Source organism: Oryx dammah, unplaced genomic scaffold (assembly GCF_014754425.2).
Source record: "Oryx dammah isolate SB20612 unplaced genomic scaffold, SCBI_Odam_1.1 HiC_scaffold_5, whole genome shotgun sequence".
NCBI lineage: Eukaryota > Metazoa > Chordata > Mammalia > Artiodactyla > Bovidae > Oryx > Oryx dammah.
In genome coordinates this window covers 102,249,823-102,269,824 of record NW_024070189.1, presented here as the reverse complement: position 1 = coordinate 102,269,824, position 20,002 = coordinate 102,249,823, and the positions used below count along the sequence as shown (strand labels likewise).

Sequence of the window (20,002 nt, the reverse complement as noted above, 5' to 3'; positions counted from 1 at the left end):
CTGCTGGACCACTAGGGAAGTCCCACTCTTGTCTTTTTGATGGCATTTTAACAGATGTGAAGTGATGTTTGATTGCAGTTTTGATTTGCATTTGTCTGATGACATCTTTTCATGCACTGTACCTGATGGCCATTTGGATGTCATCTTTGAAAAAAATTTCTATTTGGTTCTTCTGCCCATTAAAAAAAATCGTATTGTTTGGGTTTTGAGTTCTTTATGTATTTTGGATATTAACCCCTTATCAGATACAGAGTTTGCAAATATTTTCTCCCATTCTGCAGTTTGTCTTTTCATTTTGTCGATGGTTTCTTTTGCTGTGCAAAAGCTTTTCAGTTTGATGTAGTCCCACTTGTTTATTTCTTTACTGCTTACTGTTGCATGAAGCAACTATTTTCTAACATAACATTTTACTTCCTTTAATGATTTTTTTTGGTATATATATATTGAGTTATTTCCTTAGTGACTGTTCTAGGGCTTACCATATGCATTTCAACTTAGAATCTCCTTGGATTTTTGCTGTCTTAAATTTAAAAAAAATTTATTTATTTTGGCTGCACTGGGTCTTAGTTGCAGTATGCTAACTCTTAGTTGCATCATGCATGTAAGATCTATTTCCTCATCAGGGGATCAAAGCTGGGCCCCTGCATTTGGAGCACAAAGTCTTACCCACTAGAACATCTGGGAAGTCTCTATGCTGCCTAAATTTTAAGGACATATTTAGAAATGTTGATCGTACATATCTCATTTCCTCTTCCCCATTTTGTCTTATTATTATGTGTGAAAGTCGCTCAGTTCTGACTCTTTGCGACCCCTTGGACTGTGTAGCCCACCAGGCCCCTCTGTCCATAAAATTCTCTAGGCAAGAATACTGGAGTTTGTATTCCCTTCTCCAGGGGATCTTCCCGACCAAGGGATGGAACCCGGCCAGGTCTCCTGCATTGCAGGCAGATTCTTTACCATCTGAGCCACCAGGGAAGCCCATGCTATTATTGTTATTATTATGCTATAATTGTTTTACATATTGCATCCACCTGTGTTACAGAACAAATAATACATTGTTATAATGATTACTCCATGCAGTTATATGTTTGATAAAGAATCCAAGAAAATAAAGGAGGGCAAATATCTAGAGTTGTTACATTGGTTTTCTCTTTTTGAATTTCTGGTTCGATTCCTTTGTGTTTGTCAATTAGAGTTACCAGAATAGACCAGGACCCTATGCTCTTCTGCCTGCCTTTTCTCTGTGACAAAAAGACCCATGTCTTTTGCCTGCCTTCTGTCTGTGACAAAAAACTTTAGCCAAAGAATAAGTTTAATCAGAGAAGTGAGAAAATGCAGAAAGAAAGGGAAACAGTTCAACAAGACTAAACAGTAACAGTTTAGTCATTAAACATAGTCAAGGACTTTTAGTTCCTCTTCATGGGTTGTAAATAATATTCTGAGCAGTATGCTGTGTGCTGTCTTTAAGATACTGAAATCCCTACCAGGTGGAAGATGTGAGCTACATGATAACCAGACCGTAGCCACGACATAAGCTAAGCTGCTACGATTTCGAGAACTGGCCTCAAGGACTTGGGAACAAACTGACCCTGGAACTGAAGATTAACTGTACGGAAACAGTCAGGGTGACGCTGCAGACCTCTGAGCGACCAATTTGAAGATGACTGTCAGAGCTGGCTGTGCTATTTCTGCATGTAGCCCCCTCCCTCTGTCTATAAAACCTCTTGCCCACTGATTGTCAGTGGGTAGGAGGGTGTCAGCCTTTGGAAGGAATTCACCTCTCCTGCACCCCAGTTGCCAGCATGCACAATAAAGCAAACTTGCTTTTCCACCAACTTGCCTTTTTATTGGCTTTGAGCAGCGAACAGCCAGACCCCACTTTGGGTAACATTACTACCTGGTGTTAATTCCTGATTTCAATACAGCGTTCTTCCTCTCATCTCCTTTGTGCTACTATTGACAAATATATTACCTTTCTACATGTTACAAGCCCCCAAATAAAATTAATAATTTTTATACAACTGCTTTTTAAAATCAATTGAGACAAAAGGAGAAATATGCATGCATGCTGTTTCTATAATTACAGAATTACCTTTATTTGTGGTCTTTAATTTTTTGTATGCATCAAATTAATGTCACCTCCCTCCCCTGCCCACTTTTGGGGTCTTTCTCTCCTGAAGGACCCAGGAGGGAGACTAGTCAGCCGATGCTTTTCTTTCTTTTTTTTTTTTTTTTTATGGGAGGAGACGCCAACGTCATGGCTAGTATTTACTGGAAAGAAGACATTCCGCATCATATTCTGAGTGCATCAGTGCAATGGCTCAGTGGGCCAGCTGGTGTGGCACCAGCTTGTAATGGGTTCCACAGCTGGGGCATCACTGGGCCTCGCCTTTGTGCAGCCAGAACCAGATAACAGTACTGTTGTCTTCTTCACAGATGCAGCCCACTATCCGCTTGTTGCTGATGGAGGGGACTAAATTAGCGTCTTCCTTGGTACCTGAGGTTGCCTTTGGGGCAAGTATATTGTATGGGTCCTGTCCCTTGCGAGCAGCCAGCATGACTTCCCTCTCTAGCCCAGTCGCCTGTTCTTCATCAGTAGGAACACCACCTCCAGACGCCACAGAGCGCACCACGGAGACTCCATTTGGACCCCGGGCCCTCAGGGCCTGGGAGGCCAAAGCTCCAGCTCCACGGAGTAACCTTGACGCCATCACGCCCGCTACAAACACCCAGTCGATGCTTTTCAGGCAGAAACTTAGGGTGTGAAAATTTGAACGCATAGAGGGAGAAGAACAGGAGAAAGGGTGGTCAGGGCCCTTAGGCATGCATCTTCCTGACGGGCCCCGCCCCACCGCCCCGGGCCACTGACAGGTGCTGCCGTGAGTGTCCACTAGATGGCAGAAGAGCTTTTGCCTGTCTTTGCCAGGCTGAGGCCAAATAGCTTAGGACATTGATGTGGTGGGGTAAGCAAGTTTCCAGGGCGTTACTACTCTGGGCCTCAGTTTCCCCATCTGCAAGATGAGGCTAACTATAGTCCCCAGCTTGTCGGGTTGTTGGGAAGTCTGGTGCGTGCGTCCTCAGTCGTATCCAACTCTTTTGTGACCCCATGGACTGTAGCCCGCCAGGCTCCTCTGCCCATGGGATTTTCCAGGCAAGAGTACTGGAGTGGGTTGCCACTTTCTCCTCCAAGGGGTCTTTCCAACCCAGGGATCGAACCCTTATCCCCTCCATTGGCAGGTGTATTCCTTATAACTGAGCCGTCAGGGAAACCACTGGGCAAGGATCCAGAGGAGGGGCAGTAGGAAGGACGGGGAACAGAAGGGAGAGGAGAGGAGGGTGAAGTGGAGAGGGAGGGTGATAGGAAGAGCCCTGGCCTTGGGACCTGTCGCTACTGTCGCCAAAGCCTGGGTCAGGATGACCCTTGCAGCTAAGAAGAGGGACGAACACTTGGGGGGGGGGGCGGTGTGTGAGTGTATTCTGTCTAAAAATGTTTTGTTTGTTTTTATGTTTTAGCCCTACCTGGCTTCTCTGCTAGCTCAGCTGGTAAAGAATCTGCCTGCAAAGCAGGAGACTCTGGTTCGACTACTGGGTCTGAAAGATCCCCTGGAGAAGGGATAGGCTACCCACCCCAGTATTCTTGGGCTTCCCTGGTGACTCAGACGGGAAAGAATCTACCTGCAATGCAGGAAACCTAGGTTTGATCCCTGAATTGGAAAGAGGCCCTGCAGGAGGGCATGGCACCCCACTCCAGTATTCTTGCCTGGAGAAACCCCATGGACAGAGGAGCCTGGCGGGCTGCAGTCCACGGGGTGGCAATGAGTTGGACACAACTGAGTGACTAAGCACAGCACAGTGCAGCACCTGCCTGGCAAGTGCTGGCATGGCTCCCGCTGTGTCCCTGACCCACCCTCTTGCCCTGCGCACCCCTCCTGGCTGCTCCCACCTGGGGCCAAGCAGGAATCTGACCCGATAAGCTGGTCCTGGACCAGAGCTCTCAGGCCAGGCCCCGCTCCCTCTCTGTCACCATCGTTCAGTTAGGCGCAGACAAGTTCCTGACTCCAGAGGCCGCCCCTGAGTGCCCTGGACCAGTTTGCTAATCCAGGCTTCTCATGCAGTCCTCAGCTTGCTTCATCAGGCTGCCCCTCCTGGGCTGTTCTGGCTGCCACGTTTGGAGCTCCGCCATCCTGACCACTCCCTTTTCCATCTCGGCACCTGCATCCTTCCAGGGCTCTGCTGGCCAGCGTTCTGCCCCTGTCCTTTTGTCCCCTAGACGTCTGCAAGCCACCTGCTCCCCCATCCCCCAGGTGCCACCCCATCCTTGCCCGAGCCTCGTTTTCCCCTCCTCTCCTGTCCCCAATTGTCCCTGCTCTCAACCCTCCTGAGGTGCCTCCTCTGAATTCATTCATTCATTCATGAGCACCTACTGTGTATCGGGAACCGGGGACACAGCCGTGACCATGACAAGCAAAAGCTCCAGCTAGAGGGGAGCTGACATAGCAATGGAGGAACTGGCCAAAAACAAGATAAAGAAGAAAAATATGTACCACAGCCGAGTGTGGCGTGCAGGTTAGGGAGAAAAATTAAGAAAGGAAGGCTGGTCTCTGTGGGGTTTGTACCGCTACCTGCCCTTCCCCCCACACACACCCAGGGGCCAGATCCCTATTTTCATTTCTCAGTCTATCTGGGGAGAATCTCAGGGCATTGTGAGAAGGAGAAGCAAAGCAACCTAGAGGCTCTTTCTTCCTGTCACTCAACCACCCCCAGGCTCAATTTTCCCCTCTGTAGATGGATATTGCAGTTTACACCTCTGAGGGTGTTTCAAGGATTAACTGAATTACCCCCAGTGGGCACCTGGTGTACTGGTGATCGCTTGATAAGTGTTTGTTGTTCTTATCACCAATGATTGGTTTGGTTCACGGTCAAGTTCTGAACGGCAGCTCCAGGAATTCCCGTTCCCCACCCCCCACAATCTGTGTAATTAAATATACTTCCTTTTTTGATCAACACTTGACTTTCTGTATCATTTTATTTACTTTTGGCTGTGCTGGGTCTTCACTGCTGTGCAGGCTTTGCTTTAGCTGTGGCGAGCAGGAGCTACTCTAGCTGCCGTGCTCCCGCTTCTCAGTGTGGTGGCTTCTCTTGTGCAGCACAGGCTCTAGGCAGAGTAGGCTTCGAGAGCTGCGGCCCGTGGGCTCAGCGGTTGTGGCTCCCGGGCTCTAGAGCACAGGCTCAACAGCTGTGGCACACGGCCTTAGTCTCTCTGTGGCACGTGGGATCTTCCCAGATCAGGGATTGAACCCCTGTCTCCTCACCATTGAGCTGTCGGAGAAGCCCTTAACTTTTAAACACTATTAACAGATATAAGCTTCCCAGGTGGCACTAGCGGTAAAGAATCTGCCTGCCAGTGCAAGTAACACAAGAGATGAGGGTTGATCCCTGGGTCAGGAAGATACCCTGGAGGAGGAAACGGCAACCCATTCTGGTAATTTTGCTGGGAGAATTTCATGGACAGAGGAGCCTCGTGGAATACAGTCTATGGGGTTGCAAAGAGTCGAACACGACTGAGCGTCTGAGCACAACAGATATAAAATTCAACAGGTACAAAAAGATAAACAGCATAAACTGTCTCCCTTTTTCACTTATCATGGCTCCCCAGTTCCCCTCCTCAGCAGACACCACGTGAACAAGTTTTTTATGTCTCCCTGCAGAGAGTCTTTGCCAGTATGAGGAAATCCTCATTGTCTCTTCTCTTTCTATACAAACAGAAGCCTCCTGCCCAGACTTTCTGCACCTTGCTTTTTCCTTCACAGAATATCGGAGTGCAGGGGTTAATAATCAGCCTTCTGTTGCTCTGGCTAAGCCATGAGAAAGTCACCATAATTTTTACGGAAATTGGACTAGAATTCCAAGCAAAGTATAGCAATACAGTATAATCTAAACAAAAGTACATCGGGTTGATTAGTTGGGGTCATCATGCCCTGCTAAGCCAAGGAAAAACATAGTGTGGACCTTGGAACACCAGGTCAGCGCAAATTCAGAACGCTGCTTGTGCACACACCGAGATGTTTTCCCAAAGCATATGCAGGTCTATGACCTCCAGCTGGGTGATACCCATTGCACAAGAAAATAGCAAAGATAGTTCAAAGTAATCAATAAAATGGGAGATATGACTGGGGACACAGGAGGCTGATTTTATTGTAATACAACAGATACTTTCTGCTTGCCAAGACACTAAATAAAAGTGATGTCACTCCAAGGAACAGGGCTCTTGATCCTAGAGGTCTTGAGTTTCCCAGTCCCATCTTTAAGACTAATTCTGAAAAAAGAAAAAAAAAGACTAATTCTGTCTCTAGTTTCTTTTTTCCAAACCGTGCGTGGATTACTTTCGATCCCTACCTGCTGCGCTGGCTGCAGCAAGTAACGCCCAAGGTGGGGCTCAAAAGCGAAGGATCACCGAGAGCAAAGCTAAAGTTGAAATATTGGCACACTGTCCTGAGGAAGAATGGGGTAAGGCCTCTGAAAATCTCCTTTTGGGTAAGTAACACTCTCTCAGACATTGAAACCAGTGTTAAGTATGGGAAATTCAGAAAGCTCAGAACAATAACGGCCATATATATGCCTCTTAAGGCAGCTTTTCAAAGCAGAGGGAACAAAATTAAGTAAGGGCAGGCTATCAGAGCTTTTACAAACCATTGAGAAACACTGCTCAAGGTTCCCTTCTCTTGGTACTTTAGCTTTAGGAACAGGGGCAAAGATAGGTAGTGAACTAGAGAAACTTCTTTCAAGGGAGTGAGTGCCCTTGCCTGTATCCATCTGGTCAACCTGAGCACTGACAAAACCCATTTTAGAACCTTTTCAGACCCCAGATAACTCAGAAGGGAATGAGGATGAAAGAGAAACCCCATTAAAGAAATGATCAGAATATGCTAGAGCCTGAGGGGGTAGAGCAAAGCACTCAGGAGGCTCTTAAAGCTGCAGTTCCTGCTTCACCTTTGTGCAGGGAAGACGAAGTTCCTCTGCCTCCTCTTCCTCCCTCTCCTGTCTTAACCGCTGAAGCGTCTCAAAGCTTTTCCTTTCTTACGACAGATGGCAGTTCTGTCACCCCTCCAGAAAGGTATTTGGTGGGCTTGACAGGAGAGTGACTTGAAGGCTATGGTGACTTGAAGGCTATGGTGACTTGAAGGTGACGATGGCATTTCCAGTGACAATACAGGAGCGGATAAGATAGCTCCTGGGGCAGACCTTAATAATCCTAATGGGGTGTATGAGGCTGTACATAGATTCCCTTCGAAACACTGAAAGAACTTACGCAAGCTGTTCAGAACTATGAAGTAAGTTCTCCTTTTACCTTGGGAATAGTGCAGGGACTAGCTGAAGGATCCTGTCTGATTACGGTGGCTCATAACCAAGCCAGGCAGGTCCCCAGCTCTTTAGATCAACTGATAGCCAATGGAAATTGGGGGAGAAATCAAGATCAAGAGTTTATGGAAGATCGGGCTATAGAACAGATGAGGTGATACTGCTTAAGAGCCTGGGAGAAAAATAGAAGTTAAAGGACAGACTTCTTTGCTTTAAGAGAAGACCTCACTTCCCCAGAGAAACAATCCTTGCTGGAACATCTTATCAGTCAGGCTACCCTGTCATCAGAGCCAATTTAAACATTCTCTGGTTTAATTTTTAGCTATGAAACTATGATTACAAAAAAAGAGATGACATTTTTGACCCTGAATAGCCATGATATTCTTTAGACTCTGGAGAAAACTGGTTAAAATAAAATCTTTTTTGAAATTACAAAACCAGTTCTTTTTGCACATGCAATTAGGAGAAAGTTGGCTTATTAAAATACTTTCTTGGAGCTCCAATTCTGCCTGAGAAACAAAAATAGGCCTGGGTAAAAACCTGAAGTTAACTCTTATCATGTCCTTGGGATACACAGCCCACTCTATCTGGGACTCCAGCCATAAACAAATTGGTAGAACTCAAACCAAGAAAAAAAGAAGAGGCAAAGAGACATTTTAAATTTCAAGTGGAAAACTATGAGATCTCTGTCTGTTGGAAAACTATGAGATCTCTGTCTGTCTGTCTCTCTAAATTTATCTGTATCTCAGTGTGTGTCTTTGTTTTTGGATAATATGAGGTTAATTTATGAATGAGCTCTATTTAAATTCAGGTTCATGTGAACTGAAAAATATTCAGTATTAAATGTCTAACATTAATGTTTGTCTGCTAGTCAAGACATGTCTTGAGTCATCAGCATTATGTAATACTTTTAGTGTGCCTAAGCTAAATTTGTCAGCAGTTCATGGTTGCTTAAATAAAATGATTTATGTTTTTAATAAAAAAGGAAGGTATTAAAAAATGAAATTACAGTCTATTAAAAAGAAGTAAGTCTAAATTTACAGGAGGCTATTCTCTAAAGAAATAAATGAAGTGATGAATACAAAAAGTGTAAAAAAAGGTTTGTGGCAAATGAAAGAAGAGTTTTGTGCATGGTACAAGTTTCTTAAGACATTAAACTGCTTTTGAAGTCTTATTGTTGCTTTGACTAAGTAAATAACTATTTTTTCACAGTGAATATAAGCTGGCACCAATGTGGAATTGGTTTTCTCTTCCTGTTAAAAGAACAAAGTTTTTTTGGAATATGCTTTTGAGAACAGACTATGTAAAGGTCTTTGTCTTTAAGTGATTCATACTTGCTTTTAAAATCTTTTGTTACTTTGATAAAATGAATGAGTGTTATTTCACAATGATCTGCGGAGACTATGGCATACATAGACAAAGCTCGTTCTGCTTCTACAAAATTAACCCCTCGTCAGGAGATTTAAAGTGGATAAACAACGGCTGTAAACCAGTCAGGGCTATGGGAGGTCCAAGACTTCTCGGCTTTTCCGGCTCCCTGACAAACCTCAATTTTATTTGATAGGATAAAGCCTTTCCTGACTTCAGGGTTAATATCTCACAATAGAGAAAAAAATGGTTAAAATGTGTTTTCTACAATCTCCAGTTGATTGGGGCACCCACTTTGCTGGACAGGCCCTACAGACAAAAACTTCACAAACTTCTCGGAGACTACTGTTTTTTACTGACGTCCTTGGTCATCAGGAAGGACCACAAAACAAAGGGACTGGTTACGTGAGATTGAACAGACTGCTAAGTATGACTACAATTTTCATGACTTTTTATCTGACATATTACTGGCTTCTAATCTTTGTTTTCAAATATAAAAAAGCTCTTCTCCTCAAGTCACTGATGATTTAAAACAATTTAGTGATTTATACCTGTGGGCAAAATTAAAACATTTTTCTTTTCTCTCTGCCTCATCCCTCCAGAAATTGGAGACATTTGGATTTTGACCAGCCTCATCCAAGTAAAAAAGACTATTTCCAGACATATACAAAAATCTCAAGAGTATAGTGGGGGGCTCTAAAAGAAAAATCCACCCAACTGTTGTCAGGCCTATGGTATCTATTATGTTTCACTGAATATTAAGTTCTAGCTTTGTTAATTAAGGTCTGTATTTACTAAGACTCACTTCTAATATAGTTCCTTGTGGTTACGTTGCATTGCTAGGAGGTTTAATTAAGTTATTAAAAAGGATACTCTTAAGTTTGTTTCTAAAGCTTATCTCAGTAACCAGTTTTTAAGTAAAGATCAGATGCTCCAGGATCTGCAACCAGGAAATTAACAACAAGCTACAGTCCTTTAACAAACTAAGTCAGATGACGTAAAGATGTCACTGGACTATATCGAATGATAGGCTCCTCCATCCATGGGATTCTCCAGGCAATAGTCCTGGAGTGGGTTGCCATTTCCTTCTCCAAGGGATCTTCCCAACCCAGGGATCGAACCCAGGTCTCTCGCATTGTAGACAGACGCTTTACCGTCTGAGCCACCAGGGAAATCCATTTGTGATTTTACTATTATGCTAACTATATTGTATTCTATATTGCCTGTTTCAAAAGGTGTCGTCCTCTACATTATGTGTGTGTAGTCACAAATGTGTGACTGAGACACTGATAGAATGATGGTATACAGTTCCATATAAAATCCATAGTTATAATGGATACAACTCATGTATCTTCCTTTGGTAAGCTGTCTTCTGTACATGTGACTGTTAATAGATGGACCACTACTCAATCCAGTGAGACTACAAAACATGTACAAAGACATTTATATGCTTGTTTTGCTGTTATAAAACTACCAAAAACTATAAAAACTGATAATGGCCCTGCTTATACCAGTAGAACATTCCAACAGTTTCTTAAAATTTGATCTATAAAACATTCTACTGGCATTCCCTATAATCCACAAGGACAGGCTATAGAGGATAGGGCTAATCAATCACTTAAACATATGTACAAAAAAAAAAGGGGGGGGGGAGATGCCATAGGACAACAAACAATATTGAATAAAGCTTTATTTACCCTCAATTTTTTGAATATTTCAGCACAAACTATGGAAACTGCAGCTGAGTAACATTTTCAGGCTACATCCACAAATACAACTAAGCCTGTGATTTGGTAGCCAGATCCACTTACAAATGCTTGGTCACCGGGGAAGTTAATTACCTGGGGAAGAAGGCTTGCTTGTATCTCCCCAGGAGAAGGTCTAGAACCTGTGTGGATTCCAGCTCATGGAGCAAAACGGAGCAGAAACAACCAGTGACTCCAGGCAACCTGCTCATGGCTATGTTTGCCCTGATATCACAGTGAGTATACCCCTGGCTTTGGCACAAGCCAAGAATTATACCTATTGGGCCTATTTACGTACCAAATCCTTCATTGCTAACGCCTGTTAACTGGGGTGAAGGATCCGTCCCTGTGTATGTTAATGACTCTTCCTGGATCCCTGGTCCAGAAGACAAGCATTTGCCCCCTCATAAAGAGGAAGAGGAGACCCCCTTTAATAGTACTTTGGGTTTTGACACTTGGCCTGTTGGCTTGGGTGTTGGCCAGGGCTGTCTTAATCTATCATTGCAGGCTTGGCTTTCTGTAAATTCTTTAAACAGAAATCACACTAAGGTTCAACTGCATTTACTTTCTGGATTGAGCTTTGGATATCAAGAGACTAATAAATTAATCTGACCAAGCCAGATAGACCCCTATGTGAGAAGAGTGCGTATGGGCTGACAGACAAGATCAAATACGCTGGGATAATTGTCGCGGGTCTGAGGGGGTGATCTTACCTAATGGCTCCTATGGAAGTGTCTGGGACTGGTCCCCTGAGGGGTATGCAGTCTTTAACTGCTCACACCCTAACTCATCCTGCAATCCTCACAAGAAGTTGCATTGGCATGTGTCTGAATACAATCACACTAATATTACTGCACGTTCAGAATATCCCACTATCTGGCATGTCTCCGCCATAGCCACAGCTCAAACTAGGTAGGGCTCAAACAGAAATATGGAAGTTGGCCATAAGCCTGAAAAAATATCAAATTTGGGATGGAAATTATTCTCATTCCATGAATTATACTCTGTCATTCAATACATCAACAAATTGGACATTTTATACTCAAGCTGGTGTTAGGAATCCATATGTAATTATGATTGGCACTATAACTATTAATCAGACAGAAAGGAATCTGACCTGCCAGGATTGTAAGCCATATACCTGCTTGAACAGTTCATTATTTAACTCTAATCATTCCTATGTGATTTTGCACAGACATTTAGGAGTTTGGCTGTCAGTAACTCAAAGTAGGCCTTGGGAACTCTCCCCTGCCATGCAGTACTAAATACCATTCTGAAAAGATCCAAGCATTTCACTGGCCATAATGGGCATTATTGCTATCACAACCACAGCGGCAGTGGGGGGAGTAGCTCTCCATCAGACGGTACAAACTACCACTTCTGTGCAGGAGTGGCATAAAAATGCCAGTTCTGCTTGGGGAGCCCAAATTCATGTAGATGAGGAGATTGACAAGTTGGTGGATTTAGAAAACGCAGTGCTACTCTTAGGAGAAGAAGTACAAACTCTTAAATTAAAAATACATTTAAAGTGTCACTGGAACATTACTACTTTCTGTGTAACCCCTCAGGAATATAACCAATCTGAACAGACCTGGGAAAATGTTAGATGGCACTCACAGGGACATACAGCTGACAACCTTACTCTAGATATTAAACAGCTACAAGCAAGAATTATTGGCATACAGCATGCTTCTCTTAGACTATTACCAGGTACAGATACACTTCAAGGGATAGCAGAAGGCCTTAACTCATTAAATCCTCTTGAGTGGATCAAAGGTATTTGGAGGTGTTCTCATTGGAACACTAGCTATGTTTTGCTGTTTCACTATAATCTTCTGTTTAGTCCTCAGATGCACGCGAAAAGCCCTCTGAAAACTCATGAAGAAAGAAGTTGCGAGATCGAAATATTTTCTGCCACAAAAACAAAAAGAGGGAAATGCAGGGTTAACAGTCAGCCGCCTGTTGCTCTGGCTAAGCCATGAGAAAATCACCATGGGAAAAGAATAAAAGCAAAAATAGCAATACAGTATAATCTTAACAAAAGTACATCAGGTTGATTAGTTGGGGTTGTCATGCCCTGCTGCTGCTGCTGCTGCTAAGTCACTTCAGTCGTGTCCGACTCTGAGAGACCCCATAGACGGCAGCCCACCAGGCTCCCCCATCCCTGGGATTCTCCAGGCAAGAATACTGGAGTGGGTTGCCATTTCCTTCTCCAATGCATGAAAGTGAAAAGTGAAAGTGAAGTCGCTCAGTCATGTCCAACTCTTAGCGACCCCATAGACTGCATCCCACCAGGCTCCTCCGCCCATGGGATTTTCCAGGCAAGAGTACTGGAGTGGGGTGCCATCGCCTTCTCTGCATGTGCTGCTAAGTTAAGGATAAACATAGTGTGGACCTTGGAACACCGAATCAGTGCAAATTCAGAATGCTGCTTGCGCACACACCAAGATGTTTTCCCAAGGCATATGTGGGTCTACGACCTCCAGCTGGGTGATACCCCTTGTACAAGAAAATAACAAAGATAGTTCAAAGTAATCAATTGTCAGGGGCCAGCGTGAGGAACTCCGCCCATGGCAAAGGTCATGAGGAAGGAGGCTTGGCATACGCAAAGGCGAGATCAAGCCTCAGGAAACCCCCTGTTCCCGAGCATCTAACCCCAAAACCAGAGTCTGTTTTATGCTCTCACCTACACCTCTGACTTTACGGGGGGCTCTCCCCCATAGCCGTTTCTCCCGGAGAAGGAGTAAACGTGCAGCTCCAAGTCAATAAAAATTCCTGGGCATGACAAGAGTGTTTCAGCTTACGGACTCCTCTGAAGGTTATCTAGCCCAACTGTATAGGTTCGTCCGGCCACATGTGATTGTTTACAGACTCCCAATCTGAGAGGCACGAGATGTTTTAGACTTACTAAAGGCAAATTCTTTTGGGGGGTTGGAAATTATTAGTATAGTGGGTTGGTTAGGAATTATATTGGTGAAGGGTTTTTCATTTGTTGTGTCAATAATTGCTGCTAATTCCCTGCTCTGGGTGGACAAGGATGTCTCAGGTCAAACCTCTCTGCTGACAGACTAGCTTGTGTGACAGGATTATCCATACTCCTGCCACATGATTGTTTACTACCTCTTAACCGTAAACAGCACAGAGAGTTTTGGAGTATTTTGAGAGTCTTAATTAGCATAGGGCTTTTTCTTCTCATTGAGTCAATGATTGCCGCCAGGCCTCCATATCCTTAGGCACCTGGGAATATATTAATCAATGTATTTGGAATATAGAAAAGGAAATATAGTAGTTTTTAAGGTTAGCAATACTAGACTTTTTGAGTTAATGAATTTTCTCTTGTGTAATAGATCACTGTACTTTGTTATAAATCACTGTGTCCTTGCTATGTAAAAATGTAACTTTATCACTATCTTAAGACTAAATGGATCTTAAGGGGAGCATTGGTGAAAGGATTTTCATTTGTTGGGCTGATGTTTGCTGCTAAATCTCCATGTTCCCTGCCCTTATAATGAATATAACTAACATATAGGAGAAATAAGTATTAACCTTTAAGCATATAGGAGAAATAAGTATTAACCTTTAAGATTAATCATGTTAACCTTGGGTTAAATAGATTCCTTTCTTGATTGTAACTCACTACACCCTCACCCTATAGGAATGTAACTTTATTTGGAGGGTGGTGCCTGGTTTAAGAAAAAACACCCTTGGAAAAAGTAAGTTTTTTGGTTATCAGAAAGAAAGGATCATAAATGTCAGCGGGTCTCATGGCCAGAAGATGATGTAATATTCCTAAGACCTCTTTTTATACATTTATGTGAAGCACCTGATTTTGATAAAGGTCAGGACTGCTGACCCCCATGTGACTCTGTATTTATCCCTATGTGTAACAAAAGGTATATAAGCAAACCCCAAAATAAAGAAATCGAATCAGTTTCCGGAAAGACTGATTCCCTCACGTCATTCTTTTCTGCTCCCCGTTTTTCTGGCTGAATTCCCATCTGGAGCGTGGGTGCCCTCCAAGTCTACTTACTTGCCCCGGCTTTCAAGCCTACGCGAGGAGGAGCCCAAGGAGGGGCACCTCCCGATATTCAAGTGGCATCGGTGGCCCAACGTAGATGGTGCAAATTCCTTGTCTTGGAATTTTATTGGTATCCCACGTAAACCAAGTTATTCAGCCCCTTTTTCTCTCCTGCTATTTTCTGGCCGAATTCCCATCTGGTGCATGGGTACCCACCAAGCCTATTACTTTTGCCTGGGCTTCTAAGATCGGACCGGGGGGGCCTCAGTGCCTCCTCTCCTTCGGGAGAACGGGAAGACGCTTGCGGCCTACGTAGGTGGTGATTGGTATCCCACGTGAACCAAGTTACTCAGCCTCTTTTTCTCTGCTAATCTTCTAATCCCTCTCTATCTGTAATTAAATAAGTTATTTCCAAAGACACCGACGCCGTCCCCACCTTCGAATTCCCTGGATCCACCGGGGCTGGACCCCGGCAATCAATAAAATGGGAGACGTGACTGGGGACACAGGAGACTGATTTTATCGTAGCACGACGGATACTTTCTGTTTGCCAAGACACTAAATAAAAATGTTGTCACTCCAAGGAACAGGGCTCTTGATCCTAAAGGTCGTGAGTCTCCTGGTCCCATCTTTAAAACTTTAATTCTGTCTCTAGTTTCTTTTTTCCAAACTGTGTGTCGACCACTTTAGATCCCTACCTGTCAGTAATGCCTAACGCAGCTCCTGACGACACCGCCCATCCCTTCAGGCTGAATCCCTGGCTGCTGGAGCGGGACTCTGGCACCTACCTGCTACATTGGCTGCAGCATCTGGGAGGTCTTCCCACATAGTCAGTATTAAGCTACCTTATTCTTCTGCATAACCGCATAATATTCAATGCTGAGAATGGCAAATAGGTTATTCAATGAATCCCCTGTGTCTGGACATCTAGGCTGTTTCCAATGGGTTGCTGTTATAAGAGTGCTTTGATGACTAAATAATGAAAGGTATCATTCTTGGAAGTCTCATTTGCTAGAAGGAGACTTGCTGGGTTTCAGGGCAATTTCTTCACTTTTGTCTGCTCCCTTCCATAGGACTGGGCCATTTCCACTTTTTCTTTTTTGGCCACACTACATGGTTTGTGGGATCTTAGTTCCCAACAAGGGAAATGAGGGGATTCCATGGTGGTCCAGTGGTTAGGATGCCACAATTTCATTGCCAAGAGTGTGAGTTTGATCCCTGAATATATAACCTAAAACTATAAGATGTCTAGAGAAAAACAGAAGAAAAATTTTTGCAAAGTTGTCTTAGCCAGAAAACATCGATAAATTAGACTTCTCCGTTTTGCTCTTCAAAAGACACCACTGAGAAAACAGAAAGGCAAGACATAGATTGAGAGAAAATACTTGCAATGCCAGGCTTTCATTCCCAGGTAACCCTGATCTGCTTTCCGTCACTAAGATGAGTTTGCAAGGTTCAGAATTTTATATGGAAGCTTCCTGCTCGGCTTCTTTCACTCAGCATGATAATTCAGCGATTGTTCCGTGGTGTTGTGTTTATCCATAGTTGATTCCCTTTTATTGCTGAGTCATATTGCCCTGGGTGGCTGGACCAGCTTGTTCATTCATTCACCTGCTGATGAAGTTTTTGGGTGTTTTCAGTTTAGGACTATGACAAAGTTGCAATGAATGCTGGTATACAAGGCCTTGCAGGGACATCCATTCTATTTTTGCTAAATACCTAGGAGTGGAGTGACTGGGTCAGATTGTAATTCTATGTTTAGCTTTAAGAAACTGCCAAACTGTTTTCCACAGTGGCTGCAACACTTTGCGTTTTCACCAGAAGTGCACTTGTTATTGTCTTTTCAATTTTTCCCATTTTGTGGGTGTGAGATGGTATCTTCATGTAGTTTGGATTTGCACTTCCCAGGCTAGTGACGTTGAGCATCTTTTCACGTTTGTTGGCCACTCATATATCCTCTTTGGTGACGTGTCTACTCAAATCTGTTGCCCAATTTCTTATTGTTTCTTTTATTAGTGAGTTGTAAGAATTATTTATATATTCTGTATGCAGGTATTTTGTTTATTTAATACATACATTGCAAATATTTTCTCCTGATCTGTGTACTGCCTTTCTGTTTTCTTGACGGTGTCTTTTGAAGAGCAAAATGATGAAGTTTAACTTATAAATTTTCTAGCTAAGACAACTTTGCTTACCAGTTTGCAAAATTTTTTTCTTCTGTTTTTTTTTTTTTCTGGATGTCTTAAGAGTGTTAGGTTACACATTCAAGTTTCTGTGATCCATATTGAGTTAATTTTGTGTATGATATAAGGTAAGAGTTAATGTTATTTTTCACATGATGTCTAGTTGTTCTGATACTATTTGTTGGAAAGAATTTCCCTTTCTCCTTTATTGCCTTAGTATCTGTGTCAACAGTCAACTGGCTATATTCATATGTGTCTGTTGCTCTAGTCTATTCTGTTTTATTGATCTACCTGTCTATCTTTTCACCAATACCAAACTGTCTCATTATTCTAGCTCTATAATAAGCCTAGAAGTTAGATAGAATAATTACTCTGATTTTATCTTATTTTAAAAAATCAACTTGGCCCTTTGTAATTCTGTATGAATTTTAACGTCAGTGCCAGTTTCAAAAAAAAAAAAAAATTCTGCTGAATTGAGATTGGAATTACATGACTCTATAGACCAGTTTCCCTGATACCTCAGTTGGTAAAGGATCCACCTGCAATGAGGGAGACATGTGTTCAATCCCTGGGTTCGGAAGATACCCTGGAGAAGGGAAAGGATACCCACTCCAGTATTCTGGCCTGAAGAATTCCATGGACTGTATATCCATGGGGTTGCAAAGAGTTGGACACGACTGAGTGACTTTCACATAGACCAGCTTGGGGAGAACTGATGTCTTAATAACACTGAGTCTTCCAATCCATGAATATGGTATTTCTTTGCATTTGTTTATGTATTCATGAGTTTCTCTCAGCAATATCTTTTAGTATATCTTTTAGTAACTTTTAGTATAACAGTCCTACTTGTAGGACTGTTAACTTGTATACTGTTAACAGTATAACTTGTATACTGTTAACAGTATAACTGTTAACAAGTATAACTTGTCCTACTTCTTTTGTTAGATTTATTCCTAGGTATTTTATCTTTTTTGGTGCTGTTGCAAATGACATTAAAAAATTTTTTTTCATTTTCAATTGTTTCTTACTGGTATATAAAAATTCAACTGAATTTTATACATTAATTTTTTAAACTGTGAACTTTGAACTAATAAATTCATTTATTAGTTCCAGTAGTTGTCATAGATTTCCTGGGATTTTCAATATAAACAATCATATCATCTGCAAACAGGGACAAACTTACCTCCTTGTTTTCAGTCTTTAAGCCTTTTATTTATTTTTCTTGCCTCATTGCAATGGTTATGAACTCTAGAACAATGCTGAATAGAAAAGGTGAGAATGGACATTCTTGTCTCGTTCCCAATCTCAGAAGGACACAGTTTAGTCTTTTATATTAAGTATAATATTACTTGTAGACTTTTTTGGCAGGTACTCCTTATCAGATTGAGGAAATTCCCATTTGCACATAGTTTGCTAAGACTTTTTTTTTTTTAATCATGAGTAGGTGTTGAATTTCATCATTTCCTGAGTCCATTAAAATAAGCATGGTTTCACTATACTGTTGATCCTTGAACAACTCTTAGGGGTTGGGAGTGCTGACCTCTGTGCAGTCAAAAATCCATGGATAACATTATATACAGCCCTCCACATCCGAGGTCCCACTGATTCAACCAACTGCAGATTGTTGTCTTCTAACTGTTGCTTGTGCTTCCCAGGTGACGCAAGTGGTAAAGAACCCTCCTGCCAATAGAGGAGACAAAGAGATGTGGATTTGACCCCTGGATTGGGAAGATACCCTGGAGGAGGGCATGGCAACCGACTCCAGTATTCTTGCCTGGAGAATCCCATGGACCAATGAGCCTAGTGAGTTACAAGGTTGCAAAGAACTGGCCATGCCTAATGCAACTTCCTAAAGGAGATTAGTCCTGGGTGTTCATTGGAAGGACTGATGGTAAAGCTGAAACTCCAATACTTTGGCCACCTCATGCAAAGAGTTGACTCATTGGAAAAGACCCTGATGCTGGGAGGGATTAGGGACAGGAGGAGAAGGGGACGACAGAGGATGAGATGGCTGGTTGGCATCACCGACTCGATGGACATGAGTTTGAGTGAACTCCGGGAGTTGGTGATGGACAGGGTAGCCTGGCGTGCTGTGATTCATGGGGTCACAAAGAGATGGACACGACTGAGCGACTAAACTGAACTGAACTGAATGCAACTTAGCACTCATGTATGCAGGAAAGATATTTTATCCATGACATGAGTTTACCTTTGTCTCCAGTTCCATTTGTTTATTCTTTGCATTTGTGGGCTTTATGCCAGGAGAAAATTTAGGATGTTTGCATCAACAAAATTTCCAGCTTGTTCACAGGCAAATTCTGGGTTGTGCCCCTTGGAATCGCCTCATGGAGACCTCCCACACCCCTCTCTGGGACTGAGGGTGCCTTTGCCCTCACTCTGCTCCCCTTCTGCTCATTCTCAGTATATCACAGTGGCCACCCCACTAGAGTTGTCAGTGGCCTAGAAACTCACTCTTTGCATTCTTCTCTGCTGAAGCCATCCCGGAAGTGAAAGAAAAGTACTCTGGCTAAGCCCCCATGCAGCACTTCCTGCCACAAGCCTGCTCTGGCTCCCGCTGCACTGAGGACGCAACTCGTGTCTCTTCCCTCTCCACCCACAAAGCCCACAAAGGCCCCACTGATGCCTCCAAACAAGGCTCAGTACACTTTTCCCCTGCCACCCTGACCTCAGGAACACTATGACCTTACCCAGCTTCTCAGCCTTTGCCTGGGTGGTTCTTCTGCCAGAACTCCCCACGCCTCCAAATCACTGGTTAATCCTACTTGTCCTCAGGTTTCAGCATATCAAAGTCACTTCCTCCAGGAAACCCTCCCACACTTAGTGTCTCTCCTAGAAGCCTGGCACCGAGGGCCACTGAAACCCTGACTGGGTACTAATTTATTTTCATCTTCCCTGTTGGCTCCACCAGGCAGAGACGAAACTGGATCTGTGCTGTACCCTGCTGTGTGGCCCCAATGCCCTGTACACCGGAAGTGCCCAGTAAGTGTCTGTGGGTGACTGAACTGAAGTCAACAAAATATGTACCAAAGCCACTTTTGTGCCACAGCTTGTGATGGGATTACAGATATGAAAGTGAAGTGTTGGTTACTCAGTCATGTCTGACTCTTTGGGACAGTAGCCCACCAGGCTCCTCTTTCCGTGGAATTCTCGAGGCAAGAATACTAGAGTGGGTAGCCATTCCCTTCTCCAGAAGATCTTCCAGATCCAGGGATCGAACCCTGGTCTCCTGTATTGCAGGCAGATTCTTTACCATCTGAGCCACCAGGGAAGCACAAAGATGAAAACGTGCTCTAAAATGTATCCCATAT

General features: G+C 43.3%; 1 protein-coding gene and 1 long non-coding RNA gene across 2 annotated transcripts; one reads left to right on the top strand and one right to left on the bottom strand.

Annotated features, from left to right (window-relative positions):
• Window positions 1–2,210: 2,210 nt before the first annotated feature.
• LOC120864247 (cytochrome c oxidase subunit 5B, mitochondrial-like) lies at window positions 2,211–2,727 on the bottom strand. Its single transcript, XM_040241158.1, has one exon. It carries the CDS (start codon window positions 2,709–2,711, stop codon window positions 2,376–2,378), a length of 336 nt encoding a protein of 111 aa, XP_040097092.1. The 5' UTR covers window positions 2,712–2,727; the 3' UTR covers window positions 2,211–2,375.
• A 3,612-nt stretch (window positions 2,728–6,339) lies between these two features.
• Window positions 6,340–18,369, top strand: LOC120864256. The gene is made up of 3 exons (XR_005721152.1): window positions 6,340–6,534; window positions 10,448–10,708; window positions 18,329–18,369. It is a non-coding gene; the product is annotated as an uncharacterized LOC120864256 (long non-coding RNA).
• The last annotated feature ends 1,633 nt before the right edge of the window (window positions 18,370–20,002 follow it).

Bases quoted from the DNA above. Each gene is read 5' to 3' on its own strand.
- LOC120864247 (XM_040241158.1), bottom strand. From the start codon at position 2,711: ATGGCGTCAAGGTTACTCCGTGGAGCTGGAGCTTTGGCCTCCCAGGCC.